At 44.8% G+C, this 19,261-nt stretch overlaps 1 protein-coding gene across 2 annotated transcripts in view; it reads left to right on the top strand.

Moving 5' to 3' along the window:
• The window catches only part of P4HA3 (prolyl 4-hydroxylase subunit alpha 3), a 37,742-nt gene extending 29,001 nt beyond the window's left edge, over positions 1-8,741 (top strand). Inside the window, exons 10-13 of one of the 2 annotated variants that reach the window (XM_023209411.1) lie at positions 1,774-1,836; positions 5,672-5,740; positions 7,160-7,249; positions 8,078-8,741. In XM_023209411.1, coding sequence (XP_023065179.1) covers positions 1,774-1,836; positions 5,672-5,740; positions 7,160-7,249; positions 8,078-8,335 — 480 coding nt within the window. In that variant the 3' untranslated portion in view covers positions 8,336-8,741. Of the gene's footprint in view, positions 1-1,773; positions 1,837-5,671; positions 5,741-7,152; positions 7,250-8,077 lie in introns of both variants that reach the window. The other variant, XM_023209410.1, reaches the window with a different exon arrangement.
• The last annotated feature ends 10,520 nt before the right edge of the window (positions 8,742-19,261 follow it).

The following is a 19,261-nucleotide window of genomic DNA, read 5'->3' as shown; positions in this document are numbered from 1 at the left end:
CCTTATCTCACACCATATATGAAAATTAACACAAAATGGATCGTAGATGTAAATGTAAAACTATAAAACTTCTAGAAGAAAACATAAGAGAAAATTTTTGTGACCACAGGTTAGGCAAAGATTTCTTAGATAGGACACCAAAGTATGATCCATAAAAGAAGAAAAAAACTGATAAATTGGACCTTATCAAATTACAATTCTTCGGTTTTCAAAAAACATCATTAGAAAAGGAAAAGATAAGTCACCAACTAGGAGAAAATATTTGCAAGTCATATATTTGGTAAAGAACTTGTATCCAAAATATCTATAGAACCTTTATAACTCAGTAATAAGTTAATTCAATTTTCTTTTTTTTTTTTTTTTTTTTGAGATGGAGTCTCGCTCTGTCACCCAGGCTGGAGTGCAGTGGCCGGATCTCAGCTCACTGCAAGCTCCGCCTCCCGGGTTTATGCCATTCTCCTGCCTCAGCCTCCGGAGTAGCTGGGACTACAGGCGCCCGCCACCTCGCCCGGCTAGATTTTTGTATTTTTTAGTAGAGACGGGGTTTCACCGTGTTAGCCAGGATGGTCTCGATCTCCTGACCTCGTGATCCGCCCGTCTCGGCCTCCCAAAGTGCTGGGATTACAGGCTTGAGCCACCGCGCCCGGCCGATAATTCAATTTTTTTAATGGACAAAAAGTTATTTGAGTAGGCACCTCTCCAAAGAGGATAAATGAATGGCTAAGAAGCATATGGAAAGAAGCTCAACATCATTAGGGAAATGCAAATTAAAACCACAGTGAGATAGCACTGCACTCTCTTACGATGGCTACAATAAAATAAGATTATACCAAGTGTTGGTGAGGATGTGGAGGAACTGAAGCTCTCATACACTGCTAGTGGGAATACAAAATTATACAGACACTTTGGAAAAAAGTCTGACAGTTTCTTAAAACGTTAAAGGTTCACCTACTTATGATCCAGCCATTTCACGCCTATGTATTTTACCCAAAAGAAAAAGAAAATATGTCTCTACAAACACTTGTACACAAAAGTTTATAGTAGCTTTATTTGCAATAACCAAGAATTGGAAACAGCCCAGATGTCTGTCAACAGGTGAATGGATAAACAAATTTTGATATATCTGCACAATGGAATGCTATAAAGAGAAAGCAGATAAGTGGGTTGCCTGAGGTTGGAGGTGGGAGCAGGGATTGACTGCTAATTGGCATGAAGGAACTTTTCAGCAGATGGAAGTGTTCTGTGTTCTAAACCTCAATTGTGGGAATGATTGGATGACTGTTAAAATTTACTAAAACTTACTGAACAGTAGGCTTACAAGGGGTGAATTTTATGGAATGTAAATCATATCTCAAACTGTTCCGTGACAAAAAGAAAAGAGTATGTCTCTTCAGCAAGTCACTGGAACTCTGGCCTTCTGATTTGGTATTCCTACAGAATAATTGTCTGTAATATTTTATATATTAATTGCTATATTTCACAGAAAACTCAGAGGTGCAATTAACCCCTCATGTAGTACTTTCATTACTGACAAGTAGTTCTCTTTGGTTAGTATACAATTTTTTTATATGAGTATCTAATACATTAGTAAAAAAAAAAATTGTATTGAGTACCTGCCAGCAAAGACGGGCACATAATCCAGTAGGTGTAGCTCAGAACTATATCCCATCTTTGACACCCCCATTTTACTTCTATTTGTATTAATAGTGGAATCCTGCCTGTCCCACTGGTGCCACGTGTGTAAAATAATGATATGTTCTGTTTTTTTCTCAGTCACCAAGCAGCCCCCTCTACAGAATGAAGTCTGGAAACCGAGTTGCAACATTTATGATCTATGTGAGTCTTGCTCTGGGCTTCTTACTTCATGACTGACTATAGCTCTACTTTATTTTATTGTTTTCAAAGCAATTTCATATATTGATTTTATCTGGTACTCAGTGCAAAAATCTCCCAGAATTTTGCAAATTTCAGACAGCATTTTTGATAGGCACTGTAGGAGATGTAAAGAAATACAAGACAAGGTTTCTACCCTTAAAGAGCTGACAGTGTATAAATCTAAATATGACCTTGGTATGGGCAGTGGATTAGGATGGGAAGTGGAGCTCCACTGAAGGCAAAGAGATAGAGGGACTCGAACAACACAGGAGGAGGCTCTGAGAGTCTGTGTCCTTGAGGTCTCATGGACTAATCAGTGTTGAAAAACAACCCATAGATGAGGTTGTGGAGCTGTGGGGAGAGACACGGATGAGGAATGAGGCAGCAGATTTACAAGAGGGAAGAGTAGAGACACTGAGAGAAATTCAGCGAGTGCTGCCTCTGATATTTAGTGAAAATTATCTTCCTTACCTCTCTATAAAATCTTCAGTAAAATCTCCATGACACCCCTTTCAAAGTACAACAATAAATTGTACTTCTCTCCTAATTCCTGGCCTGATCAGGAGTCGGCCCCAGTCTGTATCAGCTCACCTATCCCCTTTCCTTCAGATCATGTGGGTTTACTTCCTTCTCTGTGGCAAGCCATAATTTCAATCACCTGTCACTGGAAGAGATTATTAGAATTAACCACTTATTAGAAGAGATATCTTACTGTTAACTGAAGGGGCTCTATATAACAACCAAGGATGAAGTCCTTGTTTCAGGCTCATTAGAATAGCAGACATCCCGCACCCCAGCTTTTCCTCTTCTATTAGGACTGTTTCTGGTCTCCACAGGACAGCCAAGAAAGGGCAGTTGGAGGCCAGCATTCTGTGTAGTCTTTAATGCCAGCAATGTCAATGTGTTTCTTATGTGGCTCAGTTCTGTACTTCCTATGGAACTGGAAGGCTTCCACTTACAATGGTATCTGGCCTCATTCTGATCATTCTGAGGTCAGTTATCAGGCAAGGGACACATCTTGGAGCTGCAGCTGGTTGCATCTCTGGTTTAGCACTCCAGCTGTCATGGGAGGTCACAGACAGTGAAAGAATGAACTACTGCCAAAAAATAGGGCATCTAGGGCGCAATATATCTCTGTTCTTTATCCCCTCAATATCTCCTATGGCTGGTTCCCTGGTTACAGGGCCCCAGTTACTATAGCAAAGGTAGCATGGGTATAAAAACCCAGTAATTTTAAATGCCAAATGCATGTGTGTGTGTTTGTGTTTGTGCACGCACTCTCACACACTTTCACATGCATGTGCACTAATGTGCATTTGCGTTTTAAGTATTTGAGACACAGTGGAACGGAATGCACTTTGGGTTTGGAGTCAGTTGACCTAATCCTGATTCTGCCACTTACTATGTGACCTCAGCACAGATTACATCTATTATTTGAGCTCACTTTTTGCCCTGTGCTTCCTCATAGTGTTGTGAGGATCTGATGAGATAAAGTAAGAAGGGATGTCACTCTGGAAAGTTCCATACTGTATGTTTCTGTCATGGCATCCTACAGAGCAATTAAAGGAAAGGGTCTCATAAGGGGGAATCAGTATCGTGGGACCTGGGAAGTGCTAGATTATGCCTAAGTCTTTTATCTGCAGGTTGGAATTTCTTGAGACAATTTCAAGACAAACATTTCTCAAGACAAATGTTAAGGTTTGTGGGAAACCTAAGACTGATATTGTAGGGAGAAAATAATCTTTAAGAAGTACAGAGGGTTGAGTTGAAATCCAGTTGGTGATTTTCTGCTCAGATTGGACATAAGATCAGTCTCAAGCTGGGTGCAGTGTGTGCACCTGTAGTCCCAGCTACTTGGCAGGCTGAGGCAAGAAAATCGCTTGAGCCCAGCAGTCTGAGTCCAGCCCGGGTAACAGAGTGAGACCCTGTCTCTATTAAAAAAAAAAAAAAAAACAGCCCCAATACAAAACAGTAGAAGGTATACAGAGGGAAGATTTCTCTCCCTTCCCCACTGTTCTCACGGCCCATGCTGTGCTCATAAGCTTCATTGCATGCAGAATCTGATTTTCTTTTTAATATGTTGGCTATGTCATTCCTTTCCACCATATTGTAAAACCACAGGTAAAAGAATGCAGGAAAGTCCAGGTTGCCCCTTACTGGCAAGGGCTGGAATAGAATAATCTAATTTGTTAGTTACCTAAACACAAGGAACCAATTGTTGTTCTTGTTGGCTTTCCCAGTGTGCTACCGGGGGAGCCAAGGAATGCTGATAGTCACCACTGCCATTTCCAGGTTCCAAATCACCACGTCAGTTCACTTGCATCTACCAAGGGCCAGCGTCCTACCTCCTATACCTCTTGCTCTGTAACACAAGTAAATGTGCTGGGATTTGACTGCCATAAGATTAAAGAGCATGAACCTTCTGGTAGATAGTGCTAGGCAGCATGAGGTAAAACTGGCACTCTTGTGTGATGCAACTGCTGCAAAAATAATTTAGCAAAATGTATAAGTATAAAATTTATGCATATCCTTTTGACCCCATAATACTAGTGCTAAGACTCTTTCCTATGAAAACAATCCAAAATGCAAAGTGATTTTTTTTTCATTAAGTTGTTCAGTGCAGTGTTGTTTATAATAATAAATGTTTGGATATGACCTAAATTTCCAAAGGTGTAGCATGATGGTTATGAGCAGGGACTTTGTAGTCACACGGCACTGGCTCAGCTCAAATCCTGGCTCTGTCTTGGAAGAGTCATGTGACCTTTAATAAGGTACCTAAGCTCTCTGAGACTTGGTTTCTTCATCTGTAAAATGAGAAGAGTTAAAAATAATAACAATTGTAATTCCTAGGATTGTTTTGAGGAATAAATGAGATAATATATTTGTAAGGACATAGTGTAACGTCTGGCATATAGTCAGTGCCCAATAAATGTCAACTATCACTAAGTCAACTGTAACTTTCTTCTGGATGGTACAATGATATGTATTGGTATTTAAAAATATTTTCCTGTTTTAAAAAAGTTTATAATTATTATATATTTCTGTGACAACCAGAAAAAAAGCTTCACATTAAGAAAACATATGCATAATCCTAGAACAGACCAGTGATGGGTTAGCTGGGGTTTCCTGGAGAGGAGCAGAGTGATCTGGAGAATACGCCAAAGGTGTAATGAGTAGTTCCTATGATGCCCAGCTTCCAAGAAGAATCATAGTCTAAACTGGTTTTCAAGCCACAAGTCATGATCCGTTATAGGTTGTGAGATTAGTTTAGTGGTTCTAATGATGAGCATTTCAGAGAACTATGCTAGAATAGAATAAAATAAAATAGAGAAGATCAGAAGTTATCTCAGATAGTAAGAATGTTTTATGACAATTATATTTCAGGCTGTGTGTGTGTGTGTATGTGTGTGTGTGTGTTTGTGTGTGTGTGTGTGTTTGTATGTGTGTGTGTGTGTGTCTTGGGTCATTATTTAAAATGTATTTTTTCCTAAGGGTCTCAGTCAAAAAAGTTTGAATCTACTTATTGTAGCCCTCAATAAGGATGTTAACTGGAAGGGAAAAGAAAGAAGGAATACCAAAACATTATCCTCTTGTGGCCCTGTAGGCAACACCAATGCCATTGAGTAGGCTCCCGAAATTCCTCCTAAGTTGGGTCACTGTCTTTCAAGTATTTCTCTCAGAGTTGAATAGAAGACCATGGGAAGGAATCTAGGAATCTATGCAGAAATGACGTCATATGACAGGGTAGGGAAGTCGGTGGCTGTTTTAACTCTGGCTTCTTCCTCTGGTCTTGTAGCTGAGCTCGGTGGAAGCCGGAGGAGCCACAGCCTTCATCTATGCCAACCTCAGCGTGCCTGTGGTTAAGGTGAGTGGGGCCCTGGTCCCAGAAGATGGAGTTGAGGGAGTGCAGCGCTCACCCCCTAACCTTCACGCTCTCTGTGCTTGCAAGCCCAGTCCTGGGAAGAGGGCCAAAAAGAGGTCTTCCCCAATTCTCAGAATCACAGATCATCCAATAGTCTTCTTTACTATCACAAACATGCTTGTCACTTGTGTCTCTATTTGTTATTTTATTTACACTTACCTTGCAAGTAGATGATTACACGTCTGTCTTCTCTGTCACAGTACAGCTCCTCAAGATAAGAGCTCTGTTTTATTTACTTTGGATCCTCTACAGCATCTAGTTCCTTCCATTATTAGTTCAGTCCACATTAAGAGCTAGAGAAACAGAGGGTGCAGAGGGAAATTCATAGCCCTTTGATCCAGGAGTTTACAGAGATGTCAGCAGGCATTATGATGGTGCAATAGGAATTTGGAAAGGATAGGCGCTGAGGAGAACCGAGTGTAAGAGATTTGCATCATGAATGAGTATTTCCTCCAAATTTCAGATCAGTCCAACTCCCTGGCAGCCCTTACCTAATTTAGGAATGAAATGTAGATAACTAAACGAGATCATTCCTGTAAAGCAGGTAGTACAGTGCCTGATGCATTCTAAGCATTTGATAAATCAATGCCAGGTGTCTCTGAATGCTCAGGAACTTGGTGCCTCTTGTAGGCTTGGGAACATAGAGACTGCCAATGCATCCTGGAAAGCTCTTCATGACCTGGGGTTTTGTCTACTTTGAGGGCCAAGGTTAAAGTAATTTGACTACAGGAAGTAGATAGGGCAAAGAAGCAGTGTATAGGGGAAAAACATACAGGATTTAGCGTCAGAACACCTGGGCTTGCGTCCTCACTTTGCTCCTTCTTTTGTTGCATTATTTAAAGCCCTGGGCCTCCAGTTCTTTGCTAGGAAAATGGGGATTATGATACTGCCTGCTCCCTGAAGGTGTTAGTCATAAGTGCCTATGGGAGGAAAAGCTTCTGAGTTGGTGATGTGCTTGGCTGTGTAAGGAATATTTTGTTCCACCTTGTGGTTTTGTTGGGTGTTTCTCCTCAGTGACCCGGTGACACACATGCTCACTTTTCTCCCAGAACTCACCATGCTGTCTTGTTCAGGTCTGTTTTATGTCTATTTCTTGTGAGCTCCTGGAGAGCAGAACTGGATGTGATTTGTCTCTGCAGCCCCAGGACCTGGGGCGCAGTGGACTCTGTCAGTGACCCATGCATGAATGAGTCAATGGCAACTTATGCCATTTTGTGCCATTTTATGCGTGCATTGCCCCCAGCCTGCATGGAAAGGCTTCCTCAATGACATGCCTGCATTTGTCCTTAGTGTGTGCTTCCCGAGGACTGAGGTTCTGGGCTGACCCTCCCTGGGGCTGGACCCTCTTGTTTCAGAATGCAGCACTGTTTTGGTGGAACCTGCAGAGGAGTGGTGAAGGGGACAGTGACACACTTCATGCGGGCTGTCCTGTCCTGGTGGGAGATAAGTGGGGTAAGTCCTGCCTTTCTGAGCATGAGAAGGGGGTACGGGGTGCAGAGTAGAGTGAAACAGGGGGTGGGTGGGACCTAGCACAGCCATCCCATTCTAAACGCTTCATTACAGTGCCACATTATATTGAGAAGATCAGATTATGAATGCGGTGCCCCCAACAGATGGGGAGCCCATAACAGGCAGGGGTTCCTGTTACAGAGTAACTGTCAGTAAAGGTTTATTCACCTGACCAGACAGGCTTTGATTCCTGAGGACCTCCGGAGAGGAGTATGTTGTTCCATCCACACTCTACCCGAAGGGAAGATGTGTCAAGCCATTGCCTCTCGCATGTAGCGTTCTCCATGAGGAGGTGGGAAAACAAAGAAGAGATCAGTAAGCAGATGGATGTGTTTATGTCACATATACATCCAGGAGCACTTAGCTCTGAATACAGAAAAAGAAGTGGAAGGGGGCTCATGAGCTGAGGTGGAGGCTGCCAGGAGATGCCATCCGTTTTTCTCTTAGTACTCTGGAATGCCTTCATGGGGGGACAGGGGCTTCCAAAATGAAGAGTGAGTGACCTTAGTTCCCAAACATTTGAAAATGAGTTTACAGGAGACAGGACCTGTCACGTTTTTCCAGAGGACAATGTCCTCTTTGCTATTTATCTGCTGGGAGAAACAGCTTGTAGTCCATAGTGAGGCCAGGACTAGGATGGGCAAGTGAGTTGCCTAGGATGCAGAATTTAAGGGGGCACTCACATGCCCCTGTGAGTGCGCACCAGTCTGCAGCACTGCTTCTGTTTGCTCTGCTGAGTCTGCTGTCTCCTTCTTCCCTGTTCTCTCTCAGTGGCCAACAAGTGGATACATGAGTATGGACAGGAGTTCCGCAGACCCTGCAGCTCCAGCCCTGAAGACTGAACTGTTGTCAGAGAGAAGCTGGTGGAGTCCTGTGGCTTTCCAGAGAAGCCAGGAGCCAAAAGCTGGGGTAGGAGAGGAGAAAGCAGAGCAGCCTCCTGGAGGAAGGCTTTGTCAGCTTTGCCTGTGCCTTGCAAATCAGAGGCAAGGGAGAGGTCGTTACCAGGGGACACTGAGAATGTACATTTGATCTACTCCAGCCATGGGAGTCAGAGTAGGATGCATAGTACAAAGGAGGGGGGAGTGGAGGCCTGAGAGGGAAGTTTCTGGAGCTCAGATACTCTCTGTTGGGAACAGGACATCTCGACAGTCTCAGGTTCGATCAGTGGGTCTTCTGGCACTTTGACCCTTAACCACAGGGACCAAGAAGTGGCAATGAGGACACCTGCAGGAGGGGCTAGCCTGACTCCCAGAACTTTAAGCCCTTCTCCCTACTGTCTTCTGTTGCAGCCCAAGTAGGGAGTGTCCCCCTCCCAGAAGCATATCCCAGACGAGTGGTACATTGTATAAGGATTTTTTTTAAGTTGAAAGCAACTTTCTTTTCTTTTTATATGATGGTTTTTTAATACAGTCATTAAAAATGTTTACAAATGATTTTCCCAACTGAGAATATTCTTACATTATAATGCTGAGTGGAAAAAAGGGCACAGTACAGTTGGCCCTCCACATCCATGTGTTCCCCATCTATGGATTCCACCTCAGATTGAAAATATTTGAAAAAAAAACCATGGATGATAACAGACTTTATTCTGTACATGCTCGGTACAGAAAAAATAGATTGTAGTGTATTCCCTAAACAACACAGTATAGCATCTTCTTACACAGCTTTTAAATTGTGTTAGGTATTATAAGTAATCTAGAGGTGACAAAGTATATGGGAGGATGTGTGCAGGTTGGAGGTTATATGCAAATACTACACCATTTTATACAAGAGACTTGAACATCTGTAGATTTTGGTGTCCTCTTGAAGTCCTGGAACCAGCTCCCCATGGATGCTGAGGAATGACTGTACAGCACTTTATTTATGCTGTAATCTCAGTGCAGCTCACCTCCCACCACTGTCCCCAGCTACATTCCAGATACTGGAATTCTTTCTTGTCCCCATCACCGCCATGTCCATCACCACCACCTTCACTTCCACTTCTCAGCCCTTGACATTTGCCATCCCCTCAGTCTTTCCACTGCTGAGCTCTTTTCGTCATTCCACTCAATGCAGTGGCTCAATATTACCTCACAGAGCTTCCATGACCATGCCACCACCTAGCCACTTTCTTTCATATGAACTGACTTTGTTTTCTTCATAACACTTATCAGGATTGAAATGACTTTGTTCATTTGTTTAACTTTGGTCAGTTGCCTTCCTTGCAGTGAAAGTGCTTTGTGGCTGTGCTGCACTTTGTAAATGCCTCTATTCCAGCCCTCAGGTCACTGAATTTCAATGTTTATGTATTTGCCAGGCTGCCCCCTCTAGGCTCTGTGCTCCTCATTCCTCTTGGTAGCCCCAGAAGAAGGTCTGGTTCGACATAAGTAGGCATTCAGCAGTTCTGCAAAGGCGTCCTTTGAGCTGTGCTCTGGAGGACAGGTAGACTTTTTATAAGTGGAGTGTTATGAGATGTGTTTCCCAGCAAAAGGCCTAGCAGGGGCTAAGGCTGCACGGATGGGTGATTGTGATATTTGGGCACTTGTGCCAAGAGAACATTTCAGGCCACTTGGCTCAGGATCCTTCACAGGGCTGTGGGCATGCATTGCTCACAAGGAAGCCACACAGTGTAAGGACTGGGTGGTTGGATGCCCGCCGTCTCTGCCCCTTCCCCACAAGCCCGTAGGACCTCAGCTTCCCACAGCTCTGTGGCCCGAAGGGAAAGAAAGGCTCTGATGTTCTACTACCCAGCTTCCTCAGAGTCTGAAGTGATCTTGTCACATTCCCAGGATTTCTGCAGAGCACACCAGGATTCTGGAAATCCTCTTACCAAGTTACTGTCACTACTCACAACCTGCCTCCTCCAGTTCCAAGAGGAACAGGCCTGAGACGAGACAGAAAGTGACCGTCTGCAGGGGAGGCTGCTCCCTTTTCATCACAGAACCTGGACCTCTCAGAACTACAGGATAGGTCTGAGCTAATCAGAGTATTGGCACCATTCTAAAAGCTTCATGAGTTAAATATTGAATGCTCATTCCAACCCTATGAGGTCAATACAGTTATCCCCATTTTACAGATGAGGAGGTAGATTTATAGAGTTAAGTCACTTGTTGAGAGTACCACAGACTGGCCCCAAATCTTGCGCTTTTAATAATGTCTGAGATGGGGCAGTCATCAAACATCTTGACCAGGCGACTGAGACTCAGGAAAGTCTGGCTGCAAATTAATAACTGCTTAATGAGTAATCCTCAGGGGCAGGCCCCGGGCTCAGTGGGTGCTATGGGGATACAGAGGATGCAGCCCTGGAAGCTGAGCCGGTAGGGGGATAAGACAAAATGCATCCTGAGTTCAGTGTCATTGAAGCACAATGTGAAAATGTTGCATGCAGAAAGAGATGAATGACCACTGAATGCTGCCATCAAGAGGGAGGGGAGCCTTGTGATTTGGGGTAGTTGGGAAAGCCTCATTTGTTTATTCGAGTCACACTGACAAGGTGCCTACTCAGTGTCAGGCCCGTGCTGGCACTAGGGAGGGAAAGGAAAATTACATGCTGACCCTGCCCCTAGAAATGGAGCAGACCCTCAAATCATCACGAGACCATGTGACCACGAGTGGAGACATGAACAGGCTGCATTAAGAGGCTCCCGTCACCCCTGGACGTTTCATGGGAAGGAGGGACTTGAGCAAGTCTTGAAGATGAGCAGGCCTAGAGGCTGAGGAGAGACCAGGCTGGGTGTATACTAGGGGGCATGCTGTAGGGACAGTGACACCTTACTTCTGGCCAGCATGTTCATTTTCAAAACACTTTACCACTCCACTTGAACTTCACCTCCCCAGGGAGGAGAGCATGGCAGGTACTGTGGAAAGTGAGGTAGGAATGGTTAGTGGCTTCCTGGGGCTTCCTGGTAGAGCTGGGGCTGGTCTGTCTCCCTTACCAGTGTTCTTTCCACCAGACGGCTTTCAAAACCACATTGCTCCTAGAGTGGAAAGGCCCAATTCTTATATTTGCACTAATTATTATATTTGTCTAATTCTATATTTGCACTAGTCTACATGCCCTCTGAATCTGACTAGTCCTGATAAAGTGGCATGGCCTTGGGTCCCACTTAGTAGATAGATAGACAGCTAATTCTAAGCAGGGTCAACTGTGGCTTGGGGCACTGATATTTTTATAATTTTATTTCTTTCTTTCTCAAACTCCAAGCTCAAGTGATCCTCCCGCCTCAGCCTTCAAAGTGCTAGAATTACAGGCGTGAGCCACTGCACCCAGCCTGTTTCTTTCTTTCTTGCACTGTTCTGTGAGCTGTTTTCCAACAGCCTTGTCCAACCTGGGTTTCTGGCACTGCACTATATATCACTTGCAAGCCTCATTCCAGATAATATTCTTTACATTAAAGTCTATTATCATTATCATTAGTAACCACATCATTTATGATAGGCCAGGCACTGTGCTGAGAACTTAGGTGTATTTGTCTCCTTTAGGCCTCAAAATGAGATGAGTACTATTATGCCCATTTTATAAACTGTCAAGTGACAGTTTCCCTGTCCTTGACAGGGGCATATTTGTGTTAGAAATGGGTAGCCTGGTGAAATCAAAGGGAAACTGAGGCAGAGAAAGTATAACTTGCCTGAAGTCATCCAAGTATAAAATAGCAGAGGCAGGATTCAAATCCATGTCAGTCTGTCACCAAAGACCTTAACTAGCCCTCCGTTGTCTGTATTCCATGTTATTTTGCTGTCACTTCTGTGCTTCTATTGACAATAATCTTTTGGAGCCAATAATTTTAGGGCAGGGGGGTCTCCAACATTTTCCCAGGTATTGAAAAGGTCTATCCCTTGTGCCACTGATGCCTAACAGTTACGAACTCTTGTCAGATGTAGATATCTGTTGAATATAGGAATGAATCAGTTCTGCAAATGTATGGTGAACACTTGTTGAGTGACCTGCCCATGCTAGCTGCTTCATGAGACTCCAAGAGAAGAAGACAGCCTGCTCACTGCCCTTAAGGCAGAGCTGGTCCATGCCCAGATGTAAGCGAGAATTGGATAGAATCAAGTGGGAAGCTGTGTGCTGCTCATCCTAAGGATTGTGGGAGCTTGGAGAGAGAGCAGGACCCTATGGCCAGAATATGCTGAGGGTGTCCATGTTGGAGCCCCAGAAACACATGGAAAGAGGAAGAATGTGTGCCTGTGCAATGCAAGGTGCAGCGGCCATCCTGCTTGTCCCTCTTTCACACACAACAGGGGAGTAGAGAGAGCTGTCTGGGAGGAAAAAGCAAGAGAGTGTTGATTCCGGGGACTCTTGTCCAGTAATGCCAACGGCAGCACAAACTGCCTTCTCATGGAACCACTGAAAGAGTCTCCTGTTGGGGGCCTTGGCTGCTCAAGCTGGGAGAAGCCAAAGGAGCCTGTGTGTAGGGGCTGGGGTTGGGAGAGAGGGACATTTACCTGCAGATTGCTGTGTACTCAGTAGAACTATGAAATCGGCTAAGGGCTAGGGGGAGGAAACAAACATTTGTGCCTACTCTTTGCCATGGATCACTCTCCTGTATCATAGTCACAACAATTATCATCCCTTTTGGCAAAGGAGGGAAGTGGGGTTTAAAGAAAAGACATCACTGAGTTCACACAGCCAGGGGCAGAACCAGGATCTGGAGCTTGGGGGGAAGTCTGCCCCTTCTCCTAGCTGCTTCTAACCTCTTTCTGGACTTTTTCTCTCTTCCCCGCTGTGGACCCCCACAATTTTCTCCCCCTTCAGAATCAGAGCCTGCCTCTTTCCCTTCTTCCTCTCTGCCACATCCCTCTTTATATTCACTTCATTGGTCACAGGACCCCGCCCATGAAGTGCTTGATCTGCCCATTCTCCCTAAGTTTTGAGTGACAGTTTCCCTGTCCTTGACAGGGGCATATTTGTGTTAGAAATGGGTAGCCTGGTGAAATCAAAGGTTAGCTCAAAGTTATAAGGTGCTAGGAGTGAATTCTAGGCACCAGGATGCCTGCATGGTGACAGTGTTTTTGGTTAAGGGTTCAAGGGCATCGCTCAGATGGAGCCCCATAGATAATGACATCCCTACCACCTTTAAAGTCCACCACATTTTCAGATGAAGCATAACTATAAAATAATGACCACCATGTCTCCTGTTCACCTGCTTATCACCTTATGGGGCTGGAGGGCAGTAGTTAGTTCCCCTGCCCTAGAAAAGTAAAGCAACTTGCCCATAATTCCACTGTGTGTCAGTGTCAGCTCAAGACTAGAAGCAAGGTTTCCTGGCTCAGAGACACACACTTTTTCCAATGCGCCACAGGTGCTTCTTGGAACAGGTGCACAGTGGGCAAATGAGCACAGACTGCATGTGTGGCCTGTCATTTATTCATTCAGCTAAGATTCCTGATGTTGCCTCTGGGCCAGGACCTTTGCTGGGGCTGAGGATGCTGGGATGACTGATTGAGTCTCTGACCTTGAAGAGCTCCCAGAAAAGAGAACCCACAATGAGTATACTAGTGAAATACTAGTGAAAATACTGACATATGTGAAAATAGTTACAATCCCAGTGAAATACTAGTGAAGAGGAACATATAAAATGTTATTGACAACGGCAGGAAGCAGACAAATGCCTAGGCAGATAGGGTGGGGTCCCCGGTGAAACCCTACCTTCAAGCCAAAGACAGTTTAAAGTCCAGCTACAAGTCCCAGCTAAATCCATGAACCAGATTGAGAACTTGTTTTCCCATTCAGTGCGCTTTCCTCTGATTGCTCCCCACCTTTCACCTATTTTACATATACCTACCCTTTCCTAAATTTTTTTTTATACTGTGAGTGGTGTCTTTGCTTTAACCTTTTTTGCATACTGACAAACCAGTCAGCACACACTCCCCATTCTGAGTCCATAAAAAGCCCCAGACCCAGGCACAGAGAGATAGAGAAACCACCTGACTGCAGGGGTTGGGGACTACCCCTCCTGTCCCCTCTCCACTGAGAGCTTTTCTATCACTCAATAAAATTCTTCTCTGCCCATCCTCATTCTTCAAATTGTCAGCATATCCTCATTCTTCTTGGACACGGGGAAAGAGCTCAAGAACCCCTGAATGTGGGTACAAGCTATAGCACAGGTGGGTCAGTGGGCATGGTACCTCCAGAGGCAGGTCTGTGGCCATGTGAGGCCTGGGCAGGAGGCATCGCTGGCCATGGAGGTCCCCGGTTGGCAAGTAGCAGGGAAGAATCCTGTGTCATTACCAAAGTTGTGAGAGACATGATTATGTCTTTCATGTGATGGGGTCATGTGACTTTTGATTTGGATATTGAAGGATAAGGAGGTCCATATGTGCATATGGAGGTGGGAAGGCTTATCACCCTAACTCACACATCCTTAGATTAACATTTGTCCAACTGTTATTTAGGTTGATGCAAAAGTAACTGCAATTTTTGCCATTACTTTTAATGGTAAAGAAACACAATTACTTTTGCACCAACCTAATAAAACCACTTATGCTCTTTTGATAAACCTAAAACTTTCTTTAGTCTTAAAATTCAGATATATCACTCTAGGAGAAGAGATTTTGTCTAACTTTATGATCTGTAATCTGTTTTGGGAAAACAGATTGCTTTTCCATTTGCCAAATAAAAAATTACATTAAATCTTCTTTTAAAAATTATACATGTAATTTTCTTGTAAAAATTGTGAGAAACTCTCACAATTCTCTCCAGATTCTGGGGCTCTAGAATCTCTGTTTTTTACTCTTTGGCAACAAAAAAGGGAACAGGAATTGTCAGCAGGCTCAACCTGAAGGAATGGTTTTATCCTGCTGCCACTGTGTGAGCTGCTAAGCCTTGCGAACCCTCCAGGGCCTGGGGCTAGAGAGACCCTCCCTCCCTGTCCAGCTCCCTGGGTCCCTCTGTCTCTTATGATGTTGGGATGGGACAGGTAGGGCAAGCCCCAAGTCCCTGGGCCAGCCAGCATCAGCCCACATTTCTGACCCTAAAGCTCTCCTTCTCCCTCCATATTTGCGGTCTTGAAATACAAATAAGGAACCACTTCACACTTCCTAGGATGGCTACAATTAAAAAACAGAAAATAAGTGTCACTACGGATGTGGAGAAACTGGAACTCTCATGCGTTGCTAATAGGAATGTGAAATGGTGCAGCCACTGTGGAAAACGGATTGGTGATTTCTCAGAAAGATAAACATAGAACTGTCATCTAACCGAGTCATTCCACTCCCAGGTATGTATCTGAAAGAATGGAATGATAGCTGTACACCCACGGTCATAGCAGCTTTATTCACAATCGTCAGAAGGTGGAAGCAGACCCAGGTGTCCATTAAGAGAATGACTAAACAAAATATGGAATACGCATTTAGTAAAATATTCAGCCATAAAGTGCAACAGAATTTTGATACACATTACAACATGGATGGACTTGAAAGCATTATGCTAAATGAAATAAGCCAGACACAAAATAAATATTATAGGATTCCACCTATGAGCTACCTAAAATAGGCAAATTCAGAGACCAAAAGCAGAATAGAGGCTAGGTCTGCAGGCGGGAGTCACTGCTTAATGGGTACAGAGTTCTTCCTGGGGATGATGAAAAAGTTGGGGTATAGATAGTGGTGTGGTCCACAGCCTTGTGAATGTCATTAATGCCACTGGACTGTTCGTTTCCACATGGTTAAAATGAGAAATACTGTGTTCGCTATAGTTTACTATTTAAAAAAAATCCTGGTTAAAAGTTTTTCTTTTTTTGAGACGGAGTCTTGCTCTTGTCACCCAGGCTGGAGTGCGATCTCGGCTCACTGCAACCTCTGCCTCCTGGGTTCAAGCGATTCTCCTGCCTCAGCCTCCTGAGTAGCTGGGATTATAGGTGCCTGCCACTACACCTGGCTAATTTTTGTATTTTTAGTAAAGACAGGGTTTCACCATGTTGGCCAGGCCTTGTGATCTGCCCACCTTGGCCTCCCAAAGTGCTGGGATTACAGGCGTGAGCCACTGCACCCGGCCAAAAATTTTTTGAGAAGGACGTCCCCAGGCCAGAGGAGGGTGCAGCGTGGGCCGCTCTCAGGCCCCAGGGGCACACTGGCTTCCACTAATTCTGCCTGAGCAGCCCCACCCAGCAGAAGTAAGGGGTAGAATGGCTGTGCCTTGGTCTCCCCGCCCTTTGGGGATTCCCAGTCAGGATGGGAATCCCCTTATCTTCTTAGTGCCATGGCATCTACTGTTTCTCACCTTATCTACTGTAGGCAGCAGCTTTTACTATACTTGGATACTTAGGTCTCATTTACCCTCGTAACACCTAGTGAATTAAGGATTATCGCCCCATTTTGGGATGCAGAACCTGAAGTTCTGAAGGAAGTGATGTGCCAGAGGTCACCCAGCTAGTAGGAGGCTGAACTGAGCTTGGAGCATTTCTCTCACCATCAGGCCCTAGTCCTCCACGCCCCTGCCCCACCCCTCCTCTCCTTTTGCTATAGCGTGAGACTAAAAAGGCACTGACTGGTCTGGAAGTCAGGTGGCCTGAGTTCTAGTCCAGATTGTGCTATGGTGTGACCCTGGACAAATCACTTTCCTTGTCAGAGCCTCGAATTCCTCATCTGTAGGAGGTACTGCTGATTTGTCTGCCGTCCCCACTCCAGAGGAGTTTGGAGGTCTCAAAGGTTATAAATGTGCTTTATAGTGATACAGACGGTATCATGTCAGTTATTCTAAGCTTGTTTGATTAGTCATTCTTAAGTCATTATGGAATGGCATCATTGTCATTAATCAGGAAGAAACTTTCTCCCTCGACACTGTTCACTCCTCAGTCACCTACTGCCTGCACCTGGAAGAGGCCAGCCTCTCCGCTACTCTTGGGTTCCGAGGTTTTGCCTGGCTGTGGGCTGGAGTTTTCTAGCAAACTGCTGGGAGAGGAAGCCAGCTCGAGGAATAAGGGAGCCTCTTGAGTTGACATAACTTTCTGAGCCCTGGCCCCAGACTGAGAATGTGTTGATTCTGGCTGCTGATGGGGTGGCCAGCTGGAGCAGCAGAGTTGGCTCCAAGATGGCAAACAAAACAGTGACTGCAGGGAGAAGTGTGACTGCCTTTAGCTTTCTCTGCTGCTAGTGTAAGCTCTCTTCTTGCTTTTCCCTTGATAAAATCTTGACCTTTCACTTCCAACCCCCACTTTGCATGACAGGCCCCTGCATCCAACTTAAGGGTTCTTGGCCCCTCACTTTTGAAATCTAACTAGTTTCTTTCTTGTTCATTCCACCTCCAAAATATTGACTATCCTATTCTCTCAGCCCGGTGGCCACCATCCTAGTTAAGTATACCTGTGTCTTTTCCTTGCCCGATTAAAACTGCCTCTTTACTGACCTCTTGGCCTCGTGTCTGGCACCCGCCAATTCATCTACACAGGCTACTAGGGTGACTTTCCTTTATAAAAAAGACCTGACCTTGTCACATCCCTGCCTAATAACTTCTGGAAACTCCTTATTCTTGACACTTTAAGGCCTTGATGCCCTGACTCCTACCTCCTCTCCTGGCTCTTCTCCTGTCTCGGCCCATACTCCAGCCACAGTCTTCTTCCCGGGCTGACTTTCAAGTCTCCAGCGCTTGTCTGTGCTGTTCCTTCTACCTGAAATGTCTTGCCCTTCCTCCTCCGTCTCCACTTTGTGATACTTCAAGGCTCAACTCAAATGCTACCTCTTGGCTGGGTTTGGTGGCTCACATCTGTAATCTCAGCGCTTTGGGAGGCCTTGGCGGGCAGATCACTTGAGGTCAGGAGTTTGAGACTAGCCTGATCAACATGGCAAAACTCCATCTCTACTAAAAATACAAAAATTAGCTGGGTGTGGTGGCAGGCACCTGAAACCCCAACTATTTGGGAGGCTGAGGCAGGAGAATTGCTTGAACCTGGGAGGCAGAGGTTGCAGTGAGCCAAGATGGTACCACTGTATTCCAGCCTAGGCGATGGAGGAGACTCTGTCTTAAAAAAAGAAGAAAAAAATGCTACCTCTTGTGAAACCATTCCTGGCCTGTTTCCAAATAGGTTTAGTTACTGCCCAACCCCAGCCTTCTTACAACGTGGTCACTATTTCTATCACTGTCTCTCTAGGCAATGAGTTCATTTTAAGAATCTCATTATTTACCTCTGTCTACAAAGTCCATTGGATGCCTGGCACATATTGGGTGCTTGGGTTTGCTTAATAAGCAAATGCTCCTAACAGTATGTTAAGAGCGTGGGGTACAAAGTCATGCCCCATTCCCCTCATGCCTTTGTCTTGAGTCCTCCCAGTCTCAAGATTCTGTCTCTCCCCCATCAGATCTATGTCTGCCTCCAAAATGTGCCTATCCTCCTTTTTTGGGAAGGAGTTTCCCTTGGACATTCACTAGTGTCTGTGTGACAGAGGGACTTTGGTTTGTCCCAAACATGCTCCTTCTGGCTTTGTGGCAATCCTTCATTCAAGGATCCTGGGGTGTCCTTCTTTATTCCCTTCCTGAGTTCATACATGCTGATCTGTAGGCTCTGCAAGGACACTGTTATGGCCAACACATAGTAGGTGCTCATTAAAGCCATGTTAAGTGACTACATGAATGGTCCCTTCTCTACTGGGGTGTGATGGAATGCTCAGTAGACTTGGAATCAGAAGACAAAGATGCTGCCACTCGGACTGTGGCTGTGGGCAAGCCATTTCATCTCTGAGCTTTTGCTTTCTTGCCTTTAAATTGGGGATAATGCCTGTACGTCACAAGGATGCAAAGGATGAATGGAGATGAAAGTGCCTAAAACACAAGCAACCACAAAGCTCACGAGCATTTCATTCATTCTCAGCCTCCTCCATCAAGTGTAAAGAGGGTTCATCTCCACGGTCATCCTCCTCCTGCTCTTTTAAGTCAGGTATCTGGGCCAAAATGACTTCTGCCCAGGGTCCCTTGTAGCATCCAGGGACATCCAGCATGATGTGGAAGGAAGCCAGCTTTGAATTCTGACAGTCACTTCC

This window comes from Piliocolobus tephrosceles, chromosome 13 (genome assembly GCF_002776525.5).
Source record: "Piliocolobus tephrosceles isolate RC106 chromosome 13, ASM277652v3, whole genome shotgun sequence".
NCBI lineage: Eukaryota > Metazoa > Chordata > Mammalia > Primates > Cercopithecidae > Piliocolobus > Piliocolobus tephrosceles.
This window is presented reverse-complemented; position numbering and strand designations above follow the sequence as displayed.